At 36.8% G+C, this 14,125-nt stretch overlaps 1 protein-coding gene across 23 annotated transcripts in view; it reads right to left on the reverse strand.

Moving 5' to 3' along the window:
- obscnb (obscurin, cytoskeletal calmodulin and titin-interacting RhoGEF b) overlaps positions 1 to 14,125 on the reverse strand; it is an 85,382-nt gene that overhangs the window by 21,349 nt on the left and 49,908 nt on the right. For 22 of the 23 annotated variants that reach the window (XM_056450292.1, XM_056450289.1, XM_056450287.1 and 19 more), the window contains 12 exons: positions 13,873 to 13,929; positions 11,362 to 11,501; positions 10,638 to 10,838; positions 9,282 to 9,358; positions 9,031 to 9,201; positions 6,216 to 6,372; positions 6,026 to 6,142; positions 3,556 to 3,720; positions 2,979 to 3,137; positions 2,038 to 2,215; positions 283 to 396; positions 32 to 199 (listed from right to left, as the gene is read on the reverse strand). In XM_056450292.1, coding sequence (XP_056306267.1) covers positions 32 to 199; positions 283 to 396; positions 2,038 to 2,215; positions 2,979 to 3,137; positions 3,556 to 3,720; positions 6,026 to 6,142; positions 6,216 to 6,372; positions 9,031 to 9,201; positions 9,282 to 9,358; positions 10,638 to 10,838; positions 11,362 to 11,501; positions 13,873 to 13,929 — 1,704 coding nt within the window. The remainder of the gene's footprint in view (positions 1 to 31; positions 200 to 282; positions 397 to 2,037; positions 2,216 to 2,978; positions 3,138 to 3,555; positions 3,721 to 6,025; positions 6,143 to 6,215; positions 6,373 to 9,030; positions 9,202 to 9,281; positions 9,359 to 10,637; positions 10,839 to 11,361; positions 11,502 to 13,872; positions 13,930 to 14,125) is intronic. The other variant, XM_056450284.1, reaches the window with a different exon arrangement.

Consider the following 14,125-nt stretch of genomic DNA (forward strand, 5'->3'; position numbering starts at 1 on the left):
CTCTCTCAGTTTTCCTTTGTCTGTCACTCACCCTGTACAGTGATTTTGCCCAGTGTACTGGCATTTCCCGCTGAGCTGGTAGCAAAGCACATGTACTGGCCCGAGTCGTCTGCGGTCATGTTGTCCAATATGAGTGTGCAAGAGCCGTCTGGGTCCTCAATGATGATGTGATGAGGATCTGCTTCCACTGCACGTCCATCTGTTTTTGAGAGTCGCATGGATGTACTGTTTTAATTATAATAGGACTTCTAAAGTGGCAAGCATGCAAGATTTGGTGCTAACCTTTGTACCAGGTGACCTGTGGTTTGGGTACTCCGTTGACTTTGCAGGCAAGCTTTACAGTCTGTCCCAGCTCTGCTGTGAGGTCTGTCAACACTGCGTCAAAATCTGGAGGACCTGGAAAATGATGAAACATTAGACTAGGATTTATTTTTATTGTGGTGTGTAAGAACATGGCGACATTCACTGCAAAAAACAAAAGGCTTTTCTTACTTATAATTTTTTTGTCTTGTTTTTAGTCCAAATGTCTTAAAATTCTTAAATTAAGAAGCATTTTCTAGCCAATTAAAAATATTGTCTTGTTTTAAAAAATAATATTTCAAAATGAGTGAGTTTTTCAATGGGTTAATAAAATAATCTTTTTTTTTCCTTTTGACATAAGATTATTTAGCCTGTTTTAAGACGAAATGTTTTGCTTGTCTAGAAAATGCTGTTTGATTAAAGAGTTATTTGATGTTTGGACGAGAAATTCTAAGTAAGAAAATCATTTTTTTGCAGAGATGAAGATGTCTGTATGTGTTGCTGATGGGATAGCATCAAGTTATGTCAAAATCCAGAAATGGATCCACATTTATTGAATTGTTTTTTTTATATAAGGTCTGTGGTTACTATAAAGTCAATATATTTTCACATTTGTTTTCTATGACAGTAATACTAACTGATTTTACAGAAGAAAGGAAGGTTGTAAACGTGGCTAAGTTTGAATTATTTTTTTTTTTTTTTTTTCTTTTGATGTCTATTTAGACCAGGGTTGTCCAAACTCGGTCCTGGAGGGCCGGTGTCCTGCAAAGTTTAGTTTCAACCCCAATCAGACACACCTGGGCTAGCTAATCAAGGTCTTACTAGGCTTTCTAGAAATACCTTTGCAGGTGTGTTGGAGCTAAAATCTGCACACCGCTGATTTAGACTTATGCTGCATCCCAATTTGCACACTACTCAAACTGTAGTATGTAAAAAAAATTTATAAAAAAAAAAAAAAAGAGTATGCCAAAGGTTCCTGGAAGGTCTACTTTTTCCATTAGAAATTCGAAGTGTAGAACCGTCTGTGCTGCTAGTATTGCAACAACAACACATTGCGTGTGGGATGCGAATTTAATTAGAACTACAAACAAAAAACTACGAACATGGAAGCATGTGTGACCAACCAACAAGTAGGGAAGGTGTGGAAAAGTTGTTTGTCTGTGTAACCACTTCTACATGGTATTAACATGCCTTCAAATGCATCTTCTCTAAATTTTAGTTCAGACAATTTGAGCATGAAAACATGTTTTCAACTACTTCTGGAGATTGTCTCCATTTACACCTTTATTTAGAGTTGTCCACTTGTTATTGGATTCATGTTACTGTACTTTAAAGGAACAGTACACCCAAAAATTTAAGTTTACTCACTATTTACTCACCCTTAAGTGGTTCCAAATCTTTATGGGTTTCTGTATTCTGTTGAACACAAAAGAAGATTTTTGAAAACCGGTAACCCTTGATTTCCATAGTAGGAAAAACAGATACTATGGATGTCAATGGTTACAGGATTTCAGCATTCTTCAAAGTATCTTCTTTTGCATTTAACAGGAGAAAGAACATTTGGGGTTTGGAGCAAGTGAAGGATGAGTAAATGATGGCACACTTTAAGTTTTGGGTGAACTATATCTTTTATATTAAGTTGAATGTTTTTCAGCAAAAAAAAAAAACAAAACAAAGAAAAATTGCCAAAATTGGTTATGTAAACCAGGGTAATGCTAACTTCCAAGTTGGACTTACACCATGTTGGCATGCTGTATCTCTGCTGAAGGTCACGGAGGTCACGGAGCCATGAGTTCTTGATGATGACCGTCCGGGCCTGCAGTGTGTATTTCCTCACAGAGTCCTCACGCTCATGCCAGATCTCAAAAGCTCTCTCATCGCCCTCCACCGTCTCGTTCACATCAATGTTTGTGAGCTAAGTCAAAAGAATGATTCAGATGATTAAAAAAGAGGGATAGTTCACCCAAAACTGAAAATCCTGTCATAATTTACTGTTCCTTCACATTCTTTCTTGTGTTAAACACGAAGGAAGATGTTTTCCCTGCTGAAAAATCCAGCTTAAACCAGCCTAGGCTGGTTGGCCGGTTTTAGCTGGTTGACCAGCCTGGTTTTAGAGGGGTTTTGGCCATTTCCAGGCTGGTTTCCAGCTATTTCCAGCCTGGTATTAGCTGGTCAGGCTGGAAAATGACCAGCTAAATCCAGCTAAAACCAGCCTGGTTTAAACTGGACATAGTTGGTTTTGGCTGGGCTCCCAGCCTGCCTAGGCTGATCAAGCTGGTTTTAGCTGGTCATCTCCCAGCCTGACCAGCTAAGACCAGGCTGGAAATGGCTGGAAACCAGCCTGGAAGTGGCCAAAACCCCTCTAAAACCAGGCTGGTCAACCAGCTAAAACCAGCCAACCAGCCTAGGCTCAGTAGGGTTGAAGAAAAATTGAAAACCTGTAACCATTGACTTGCATAGTATTTGTTATTCCTACTATGGAGGTCAATGGTTACCGGTTTCTTACATTCTTCAATATATCTTCCTTTGTGTTCAATGGAAGAAAGAAACTCCTAAAGGTTTGCAACGACCTGACGGGTGAGTAAACAGGGAGTAAATTTAGATTTTTGGGTGACCTATCCCATCATTTGACTGATATTCGACTGTATTTAACTGTTAAGTATCGTTTAAGCTCCAACCTTCATCATATTCTTGAACACGTATGTTTGCGTGTCTGTATTTGTTTCTCTCTTCTGCTTGCAGATGACCACATGATTTTTGAAGAGGAAGACGTGGCGATGGTGACCTCTGGAAGATGTTCTTACTCCAGGAGCTCCTTCCCAAACAGTGAAAGGTCCCTGAAGAACAGAGACAATCCATCATTTTACACTCAAGGTAACTTATCCACAATTCAATTCAAGCAGCTTAACATAGAGGAGGAATTGAGCAGTGTTTTCCTACCCTGTTCCTGAAGGCACACCAACAGTACACATTTTCAAGCTCTTCCTTATCAAACACACCTAAATCAACTCAATAGAACATAAGAGAATCCAAAACATGAAGTTAATGGGTCAGATTAGGGAGACACCCAAAATGTACTGTTGGTGTGCCTCCAGGAACAGGGTTGGGAAACACTGGAGAATAAAAAGCCATAATATTTCAATGCATACTTGTGGAATATTTCAGCAAGTCCGGCAGGCAGATAGAGAACATGTACAAGAAAGTGTACAGTTATCTTGTGCCTTGGGGAGTGAGTTCTGAAACTGGGGATTTTACCTGTCGAATGGGTTCTCCCAATGCCTCCAGATTGGCAGGGTAGTTCTCGATGAGGGATACATGATGTGTGTTTTCTGAGCGCTGGGAGAGGGAGGACACCATGGCATAGGCCTGCTCCAACAAACAGCAATTCTGACCATTCCTTGCTTTGTTCCTGATCAGTTCCTAAATAAAATCACAGGGAATTGTCATTTTTATTATTATATAAAATAGAGGATTGCACTTGCGTCAACATTTAGTCAATTTCTCAAATGTTCACAGTCATATTGGCGATACACAGATGTAAACAACAGTATGAATTGCATAATTCACTAAAGAGCCACAGAACCAACATCTTTCAATTCAAGTCTACCTCAGATTTTTTTTAAATATGCAACTTAAATGGGCATAATGGGCAGCAATGGGCAAGAACACCCAGTTCTGCCTGTTTATGCTGTCTAAACAGTGTACAAATAGTGTGTAAGCTGCTAAATAATATAGAAAAGGGCTAAGCATTCAGGAAAGAGTGCAATATTTTGACAGTGAATTTAATAGCTGGTAAAAGAGCTGTATTATTTAAAGAGGTGGTCTACTATGATATCATATTTTTAACTGTAGTTGATGTGTAATGTAGCTGTGTGAACAAAAACAAAATCTCTGAATGTAATACGCTCAAAGTTCAATGCAAAGACTTTGGCTTTTACAGTGTTAGCTTAGCAAAGCTTACAGTGAATGAAGTTTGTGGACTACAAAAAAAAAATAGACCCAGGCTAGAGAGATCACAAACGCTTCAGGTTATGCGCATACACCCCCCACATCAAAGGGGCGTGGCCAGAGCTGCTGCTATTTCCACAGAGCTTGATCTGTTTCTGTATTTGGGCTCCCGAAGGACATGACACAAAAAGAGAAGTGCTTACAGTTTCATTTTAATTATGTTCCAGAGAATTATTAAAAAATATATAGCTAGCATTTGACAAAGGACTCTCAGTTCAGTGCTGGATTCGGCTAAAAACTTTAACCATAATAGAAGAAGCTGTGGATTATGAGCCACAACCTGTAAGTATTTTTATTTGTTAAAATTGATCTATTACATACACAGTTTCTATCATTAACGGTATGTTGTAGCAAGGACAGCCACAATCTTTATCAGCGCTGCAGTGTCTCTTTATGCGGCCACTTTCCGTGTGTTGTACAGGTCAAATAACGAACTTGCAAAAGATATGTGAACGTTTCATATTACTTACCCAAGCTTATTCCGAATATATGTAAAAGACACTTGTCAGATTTTGTTTTAGAGAGCAGGCATGAGGTTCAGCTGTTCCCTTTTCATTTTAGGTCTTATTCAGGCTCAAACAGATACTGCTAACAGCTACTCTGACTGGCAGTGTTTGTTTACACAGCGCAAAAGCTCGTGCTTGTAGAGGCGTGATGCTTTTCCTGGTGACGTGGAGACTATCCGCGAATCACAGCACATTATGTTAGCTGACCAATCAGAGCCTCTTGAGAGCGGGCCTTTCGAAGGAACTAGGAAATATGACAGTGGTTTTCATGTTAGCTGAGTAGCTGTATATAATCAAAGTATGATATATGAAAAAATAACGTGATTTTCTACAGGTGAAGCATGAGCACACATTGCTTTGCATAAACACAACCAAGCCTTAAAAATACACTCTGGACCACCCCTTTAACATATTAGCCTAATATTTCACTTGACTGGACATGATTAGAACAAACAGAAATGTCGTTAACATTTTCTTGCCCAAGAAGCTTCAGCTTCAATCGGCTGCAAACACTTTTCCTTCCTCAGTTTATTTCCTCTCTTTAATATCTCTACTTATTTTTTACACTAAATGTTTGTTTTTTTTCAGTTTGACCAATTAATACAGCCCAAAACATGACAACAATTGATCTCAAACTTAAAACTAAAGGCAGTGCCTCGCAAATTTCATCAAAACATTTTCTGTCATACAAGAGGAAACTTTGGACCATGTATATACAAACATGGCTGAAGCTTACGCTGTGACCCACCCTACCCCACTTGGGTCAATCAGATCACAAGGTGTATTGCCCATTTTACCAATGCTTAAATCCGCCACTCCCTGTATATAATGTTCATAGTACATCCATCTGTAAACATCACTATAGTTTTTCTATAATTGCACTCCATAACTTGTACCTATATCCTGCACTTGCTGCTATTGCACTCATGGTTATACCCAAACTGCATTTCCTTGCCTTGTACTATTACATGTGTAATGATGACAATAAAGTTGAATCCAATCTAATCTGATAATCAGCTAAATATGTGAGTTTCATTCAGTTCAGTGGCATTGTTTACATTCTGTGCCTCTAATATGACTGACTGATAATGAGTTAAAACACTACATAGTATTTTGAATACACAGCGCTTTGAAAGTGGAGACTGATATACAGCTAGAAACATAATATTGTTTAGACTGAAACTTTAAAAATGTGCATGAGGTTATACTACCTTCAGTAAAGCCCTGTACTTTTGAATTCTCTCAGGTGGTCTCTGAAGATAAGCATTGATACTCAGCACTGGACCCTCTGAGGGGTCAACATTTGCCAACTCCGAGACTGAATAATCCTGATGGGAAAAAGGTATAAAACATGTTATGATCGGTCATTGTCACAGACCTATCAATATTTTACAAACACACCTTGAAATATTGGTGCACTTGTTTTTCACTGATGATGGACTCTGCTTGCAACTGTCCAATGAGGTACTGGAGATATTTCTCGAAACCTTCAGAGTTTCTCAGGAAATGCATTGCAATGTCATCGTCTGTGTCACAATCACGCAGGCCAGGCAGCAAGCTGGAAAACAGATACCAGTTGATCTTAGTCATGAGAGTCCTCTATTGGCTGTTTGTTCAACTACTCATTCATTCAATAGTCTAATCAACCAATCACATTATAGCAACTCAAGGAATTAAAAGGTCATGAAACCTCTTCTTTCAATTCAAGTCCATCTCAGATTAGCAACTTAAATGGAAGTGGAAAGATCTGAGCATACTGATGCTGACTAAAAATCTGAAGTAACACTTGAGGGAATGCACAAATTTTATATTAAAGAGTGTGTTGGGAAAAAGGCATATATTTTTTATTATTTTGTCTCTTTTTTTCTTTTCACTAAACAATTGTATTTATATTGCTTAAGGTGATATATAAACCCGATGGTCTAAAATTTGAACTTGAGTCCTCCATTGGCCGCACCCATACATGCGTCCTCTTTTTATATTCTCTGCACAACGTCAAAAGCACAAGACTTCTAAACTGCAAATTCTGTGTTCATTTTCAACCCATCTCTGCTCTGCTCACAGGAAGTTTCGCTGCAGAGATGGGTTGAAAATGAACACAGAATTTGCAGTTGAGAAGTCTTGTGCTTTGATGTTGTGCAGAGAATTGGTAATTTAAAAATTTCTTTTGACGGGACAGAAAAGTCCTTGGGCTCTATTTTGATGATCCATGAGCAAAGTGCAAAGCGCAGGGTGCAAAAGCAGTAAGGGCGTGTCAAAATATAAGGACGGAAAAATCCGCTTTGTGCCGTGGCGCATGGTCTAAAAGGGTTGAGCTTATTTTTTTAAGTTATAGGTGTGTTTTGAGAATAAACCAATCAGTCTCATCTCCCATTCCCTTCAAAAGTCAGTTGTGTCGCGCCATAGCGCATTTGCTATTTACATGGCGGACTTTGTAAGTGAAAAAACTGGACGCTTTACTAGAGAGAAAACGAATGAGAATGAGAGATGAGCCTCCTCATTATTTACTTTCACTTTCACTCTCGTGGATAGGGAAACTTGTTGTACGCACAGACATCCATTAGCCTATAAATAATGAATTTAGTTTAAGCGCAAAGATTTGTTTCAAAACTTTTTCTAAATTCAGTTCTAATTTCCAGCAAATGAATAAATGAACAATAATAATGAAGTGTGTTAAAAAAAACTGAGTTCTATCCAAACACACATGCTGTGCTCCATATGGTCTAAAACCTGACAGATGGCCAAATCTAAGCTTGTTATAATAAAACAAATATAAATATGGATATAATAAATAATACTTCTAATAATAATAACATTCTACAAAAGCAAATTGTTATGAATAAACTGAAAAAGCCCCCCGAGATAAAGAAGGCATGAAAGTATGGTTTTTATATATATGTAGGCAAGAAAATATGTTTTGTAATATTTTAATCCTTTATATTTATATCCTATATATATCCTTAATATTTTAATTCGTTTTCATTTGTAAAGATATTTGCGTATTGCTGTACATCCTGTGTGTATTAAGCAATTTCTAAGCGAGGTGCACAACAAACACGCTCTGCGCTGGACTTTAGACCAGCTTTGTTCTGGTCTATCGAACAGTCTATTATAGTTTCTCAAAATAGCAACGCACCAGCAATGCGCTGGTGCAAAACGTCAAAACGACTCTTGCGCCAAGCTGAAACTATAGCAAACAACTATTGCGTCGTGCCTTGCGCCACATTGCGCCGGGTGTATGATAGGGTGCTTTGGGTACTGGATAGTTTGAAAGTTTATTCAGTGTTTAAACGCTGTGTTGATGTGCTGATGGATCAGGTCATAGACACAGCTTTCAGATGCTTAAGCATCTGTATAAGTGCTCTTGTAAACCAGTGATCATTAGAGCTGATGACAGCTCAAAATTAGCCAGTTATTCTCTACAATAATAGCTAACACATGCTAATATTGCCTTAACTAATGTTCAACATGCAAATTTGTTGAAATCTCAATAAATGTAGGGTTAAGGTTAGGGTCATGACCATTTTAAACCTATAGACATCGTCAAGAATATCTCCAAGTATAAACTAAGCATCTGAATGGGGCAAAATGGTGATTGTACACTATGCACACTGCATGGTTGTTGGTGCTGAACATCTGATCTGAAAATTTCTGGTCTACTGGATTTTTTAAGCATGAACATACAGTCATTCATTTTCCTTCAGCTTAGTCCCTGATTATTAGGCATTACCCTGTAGCAGAATGAACTGGCATATGTAGATGCAGTAGATGCCCTTCCAGCCACAACGCAGTACTGGGAAACACCCATACACTCTTGCATTCACACACACTCATACACTACGGCCAATTTAGTTAATCTAATTCACTTATAGCACATATCTTTACAGTGGGGGTAAACCGGAGCACCCAGAGGTAATTCACACAAACACAGGGAGAACATGCAAACTCCACACTGAAAAGCCAACTGATTCATCAGGTACTTAAACCAGCGACCTTCTTGCTGTGAGGCGACAGTGCTTGCATGAATATTATAATGGTTGAAACAGAATGTTCTAAAGAAATCTGAAAATATCCAGTTCTGTGTTCAAAAATGCCTTGCTCAATCAGTGCTATAAAGAAAAGAGGCAATTCTGAACACAAAAGAGGTCCAACGAGGTGGCTAATGAGCACACAGTTGTAAAATTACCAACTTTATATGGCTGTCTGAACTGTGTACCTGCTGTGAAACGCTTTCAAGTCATTGATGTTACGGAAAATGGTTTCTTTTTGCATGGTGATTTCAGGCGGTGCGCCCTCCTCATCCACACGTTTCAGATGGTGTGATGTGAAAAACTCCATCTCCTTCAGAAACTCAGTCTCTGTGTTGATCAGGTCTTGAACAAGTTGACTAGAAAAGAGGTAGAATTAGTAAAGTTCTATTATTGTATAAAATGTCCATCAAACTTTTCTTAATGTGTCTAAATTTACCAGAGTTTCTTCTTGTACTCAGTTTCAGTCACTTCTTCTCTGGCGGTCTCAGGGAGGTCTGCTACATCTGCAGAAAGCTACAACACAACCAATATATACTTATTAAGATACAAAACACTTGTAAATACTTTAAAATGCCCATATGTCAAAACCACTCCATGTCCAGTTATCTACATGAGTTGATTATGAATGAACCCAGCAAGCATTTTGTTTTTAAAAGATGTTTAATAGAGGTCTAAATATAGTCGTCTTGGCTAAAACAAAGCTAAATTTGGGCTGTCAGTGAAAATCTAATAGACGTCTAAGAATAGGTCAAAACTAAACTAGTCATCAAATAAACAGAAATGAATGACTACACATATAAAGTCTGTCTAATCTGTCTATTTGAAGACTAGTTTTGGGCTATTCTTAGATGTCTATTACATTTTCACTGACAGCCCAAGTTTATCCTTGTTTTAGCCAAGCTGTCTACGTTTAGATGACTATTAGATGTCTATTACACATAAAATTGTTTGCTGGGAAGCAAAACATTTGTTCAACTATTCGTTCATTCAAAAATCTAATCAACCAATCTAATTGAAGCAACTCAAGACATTAATGGTCTATGACATTATAGGACACAAAACACTTGTAAATATTTTAATTTGCCCTTGTGTCAACCACTCTGTGTCCAGTTATGTACATGAGTTGATTATGAATGCACCCAGCAAGCATTTTTCGTTTTTAAAAGATGTCTAATAGATGTCAAATAGACGTCTAATAAATGTTGGCTAAAACAAAGCAAAATTTAGGCTGTCAGTGAAAACCTAATAGACGTCTAAGAATAGGCCAAAACTAGACTAGTCATTAAATAAACAGAAATGAATGACTACACATATAAAGTCTGTCTAATCTGTCTATTTGAAGACTAGTTTTGGGCTATTCTTAGATGTCTATTAGATTTTCATATTAGATTTGTTCAACTATTCCTTCATTCAAAAATCTAATCAACCAATCACATTGAAGCAACTCAAGACATTAATGGTCTATAAAACGACTAGTCTAGTTTTGGGCTATTCTTAGATTAGATTTGGGCTATTCTTAGATTAGATTTACACTGACAGCCCAAATTTAGCCTTATTTTAGACAAGCTGTCTACGTTTAGATGTCTACATTTAGATGTCTATTAATCCCAAAATTGTTTGCTGGGAAGTTAAAACTTTGTTCAACGCATTCATTCAAAAATCTAACCAACCAATCACATTGAAGCAACAGTTAATATTTGTAAATACTTTAAAAAGCCCTTGTGCCAAATTGTAAAACCACTCCGTGTCCAGTTATGTACATGATTATAAATGAAGCTAATGCTAAACTGACCTTCAGCCTTTTGTCCAGATATGCAGGTGAGACCCATCCCTGGCGAGATGGGTTGGATTTGGTGGGTTTGGTGCGAACCAGCCATTTAAGGGGGTGCGCAGAGTCCAGAACCTCCACATACTGGCCCTCTTTTAGAGCGATGGCATCTTTACTGATTCCCATTGGATTATAGTCGGCGGTCACCACATAGATATCAAACATCTGGAAACATGCATTGAGATAACATTTAGAAAATGTGTAGCGGACAAAGGAGAAACATGGTCGCTGATACAGAAGCTAGGATAGATGTGGTATGCATTGAGTATGTCATTATATATATGTTGTAGTCACCACAGAATATTATATTAATCATCACCAATTGAAGTATTATTATTGATATTAATATTATTATCATTATCACTGCTATGAAAGCTAAATACTACGTAATTACTACGAGTATTATTCTGATTGACATTGCTGTTTATACACATTACTGTTAATTCCATTTCTGTTCTATTGCTGTTTGTGTTGAAGATTAAAAATGTGTAGGGCTCTCTTCATGTATTAGAAAATGAGTACCCTAATATTTAAAAAATATTCTTCTGTATATTAAACGGATGCATAAAAATGGACAAAATTGCAAATTGTATTGCTTTTACATTGTTAAATACAAGTCTAATATTTCATTATATATGCATGTATGATATTTCATTGATGACAGTGAGAGTGCCAATATTTGTAGTACCTCTCCTCTGGCATCTCCTTCATCGGATTCAGATGATGAGTCTGCGATCAGCGATGGAGGGCGTGATCGGCCGTGATATGGAGATGGAGATGGTGTTTTTGTTTCATCATCGCTGTCAGCTCCTGGCAAACGTAACGAGGCTTGAAGCAAACGGAGACAAAACAGACAGAGAGAGCAAAATAATGTGTCAATTAATTAAGTTAATTTCCAAGACAATGTGTATAGCATCATATGGGCTCTTGCACTGCACTCTAGGCACATGTCTATGCTCACAAATTCAGGGAGGCCCAGTTGCAACAAGAAATAAAAATCTTTGATATGATATTATTATTATTTCACTGTATTGCCAAAAATTGCGAAACAACGATATATTAAAGAACAAAAATATTGTAAAATATGTATTTCAGTTTGTTTAAGTGGTGCCAGAATTGTGGGACAGGTGCCACAGAAATGTAATTTGTCTATGTCACATTGCATTAATCCAGCCCTGTTTGTGTATTCCTGTTTAAATGTTTGTGTTTTATATGGATTGTGATTTTTTAAAATTAATTTATACTAATTAACAGACATATATATATATATATATATATATATATATATATATATATATATATATATATATATATATATATATATATAAAACAGATATAACAATTATATATTATAGAATATTAATAAAAAAAACAAATAATTCAAGAAATAGTTGCTCCCCTACCACGACGCCATGTTTCATTAACGTATATTAATATAAAAACAAATAATTCAAGAAATAGTTGCTCCCAAGACGCCATGTTTCATTAGCGCATTTATTTTGACATTACGCCTAGGCTACATGTTCTCACGAGAACTTCCGCCGAGGAATGTTGCCGCGTGTTTTTAAAAATAAATAAAAAATACCGCGAACTAACTGAACTGAAGCTACGTGCGACTTCGTTTACTTCACGTACTTCAAAACGTACACAAGTTTGTAAGTCAAGCAGCTCGACGACGTAAAAAGTGGTGGAACAGTGTATTTGGCGACACTTTATAATTATTGCGCTAATGCTGCGAAGTTGAGAATAATTTATGAAGGAAGCCACGTCGTTGTGCTACCCCAAAGAGAAGGTAAGCAAAATTATCTTTCTTACTTCAATAACGTCGAATTCTCGTACAAGAAAACAGAATGTATTAAGATAGCACAAGCCTAAGGTTTGAAATGTGGAAGCCACTGAATTTACAGTTTCTATAATAAGTTACATAATTATGTTGTTTTATAAATTAATTAATTCATGTCTCAATTAAAACTTTTTTTTTTCAAAAACCAAAAACTGATGCAAACAAGTGACAGAAAAAGTATTTTTTTTTCAATACTTTGTTTACCACCTGAATGTTGTATCAGTTATTTTATTAAATATATGATTATATTTACTAAAACTACATCATGTTTCTCCTATGATTTAACACTATCAAGCTTCTTCTACAAAAAAAAATTGCACACACACATCAACTGATGTATTTCTCATGCAACTCCATACATCTAAATGAATACAGCAATCACAAATTGACTTTGTCTACTTCATGTATACTGAAACAGAGACACATTGAAACTGAAAAAATGAGACAGTCTTCTTCCACTGAATTCCAGTTTATTAATAATTGACAAAATGGCCTGAGTTTAAAGAACCATGGCTTTATTACCAATATAGGCTACAATGGGCTATAATGCACAGCAAGTGTTTTTCAGTTACAGATAAACATTCGGTGAGAGATTTTTTTTCATATTTTAAATTTCATAAGCTTCCTTTTACAGCATCGATAATGTCATTTATTTGAAATATCAGTTAAATAGACTTAAGCATTTATTTAATTGTTTAAACGCAAGCGCTGTCAGGAACAGTAGGCGAGTGCAGAAGCTCTATTGAAAATACTGTAGTAAAATTAATTTGGAACATTTCATTTATCAGGGATGGCCAAAGTGAAATAAATCGGCAACTATTCCGGCATATGTTTTACGTAGCGGGATACCCTTCCAGCTGCAACCTATTACTGGGAAACAACCATACACTCTCGCACTTATACACGACAGCCAATTTAGTTTATTCAATTCACCTATAGCGCATGTCTTTGTATTGTGGAAACCGGAGCACCTGGAGGAAACCCACGCCAACACGGGGAATGTCATGGAACAATAGTATTTAATTCATTGCTTCTTGTTCGGTCTGAGACCTGCTTCATATCATATCAATCAGGCAGAGAAGATCATTGATTTGAAAGAAACCAGATCTTATGAGAACAAGAGCATGCCAGTTCACCGGAAGCACCTGAGCTGGCTTACTATAAATGAAAAGTCCCTGTGCATATACACCCCATTAAAGCATTCTGTAACCTTGGTCAATATCTTAAATTATGCATTTTAGTACTTAAAATGTTGCAAGTCAATGAAAAAAACCAGCAACAATCAACAACAGCATAGACTGATGGAGAAAAGTCAAGTTTCTGGTGTGTTACACTGGAAGTTCTGCGGATACATACTGGTTACTTTGGGCCACGATTTCATCCACTGGAGCACTTGATGGTTCTGTAAGCTGTCTGAACAAATCAATGCTTCAATGAGAATGTGAGTGAATAGAGGGATGAGAAGATGGATGGATAGTTTGATGGATAGACAAAAGAATGGAGTCAGTAAAGTGTGTAGGAATAAGGGGATCCAGAGAGACATGTTTATATATATATATATATATATATATATATATATATATATATATATATATATATATATATATAT

Source organism: Danio aesculapii, chromosome 24 (assembly GCF_903798145.1).
Source record: "Danio aesculapii chromosome 24, fDanAes4.1, whole genome shotgun sequence".
Taxonomy (NCBI): Eukaryota; Metazoa; Chordata; class Actinopteri; order Cypriniformes; family Danionidae; genus Danio; species Danio aesculapii.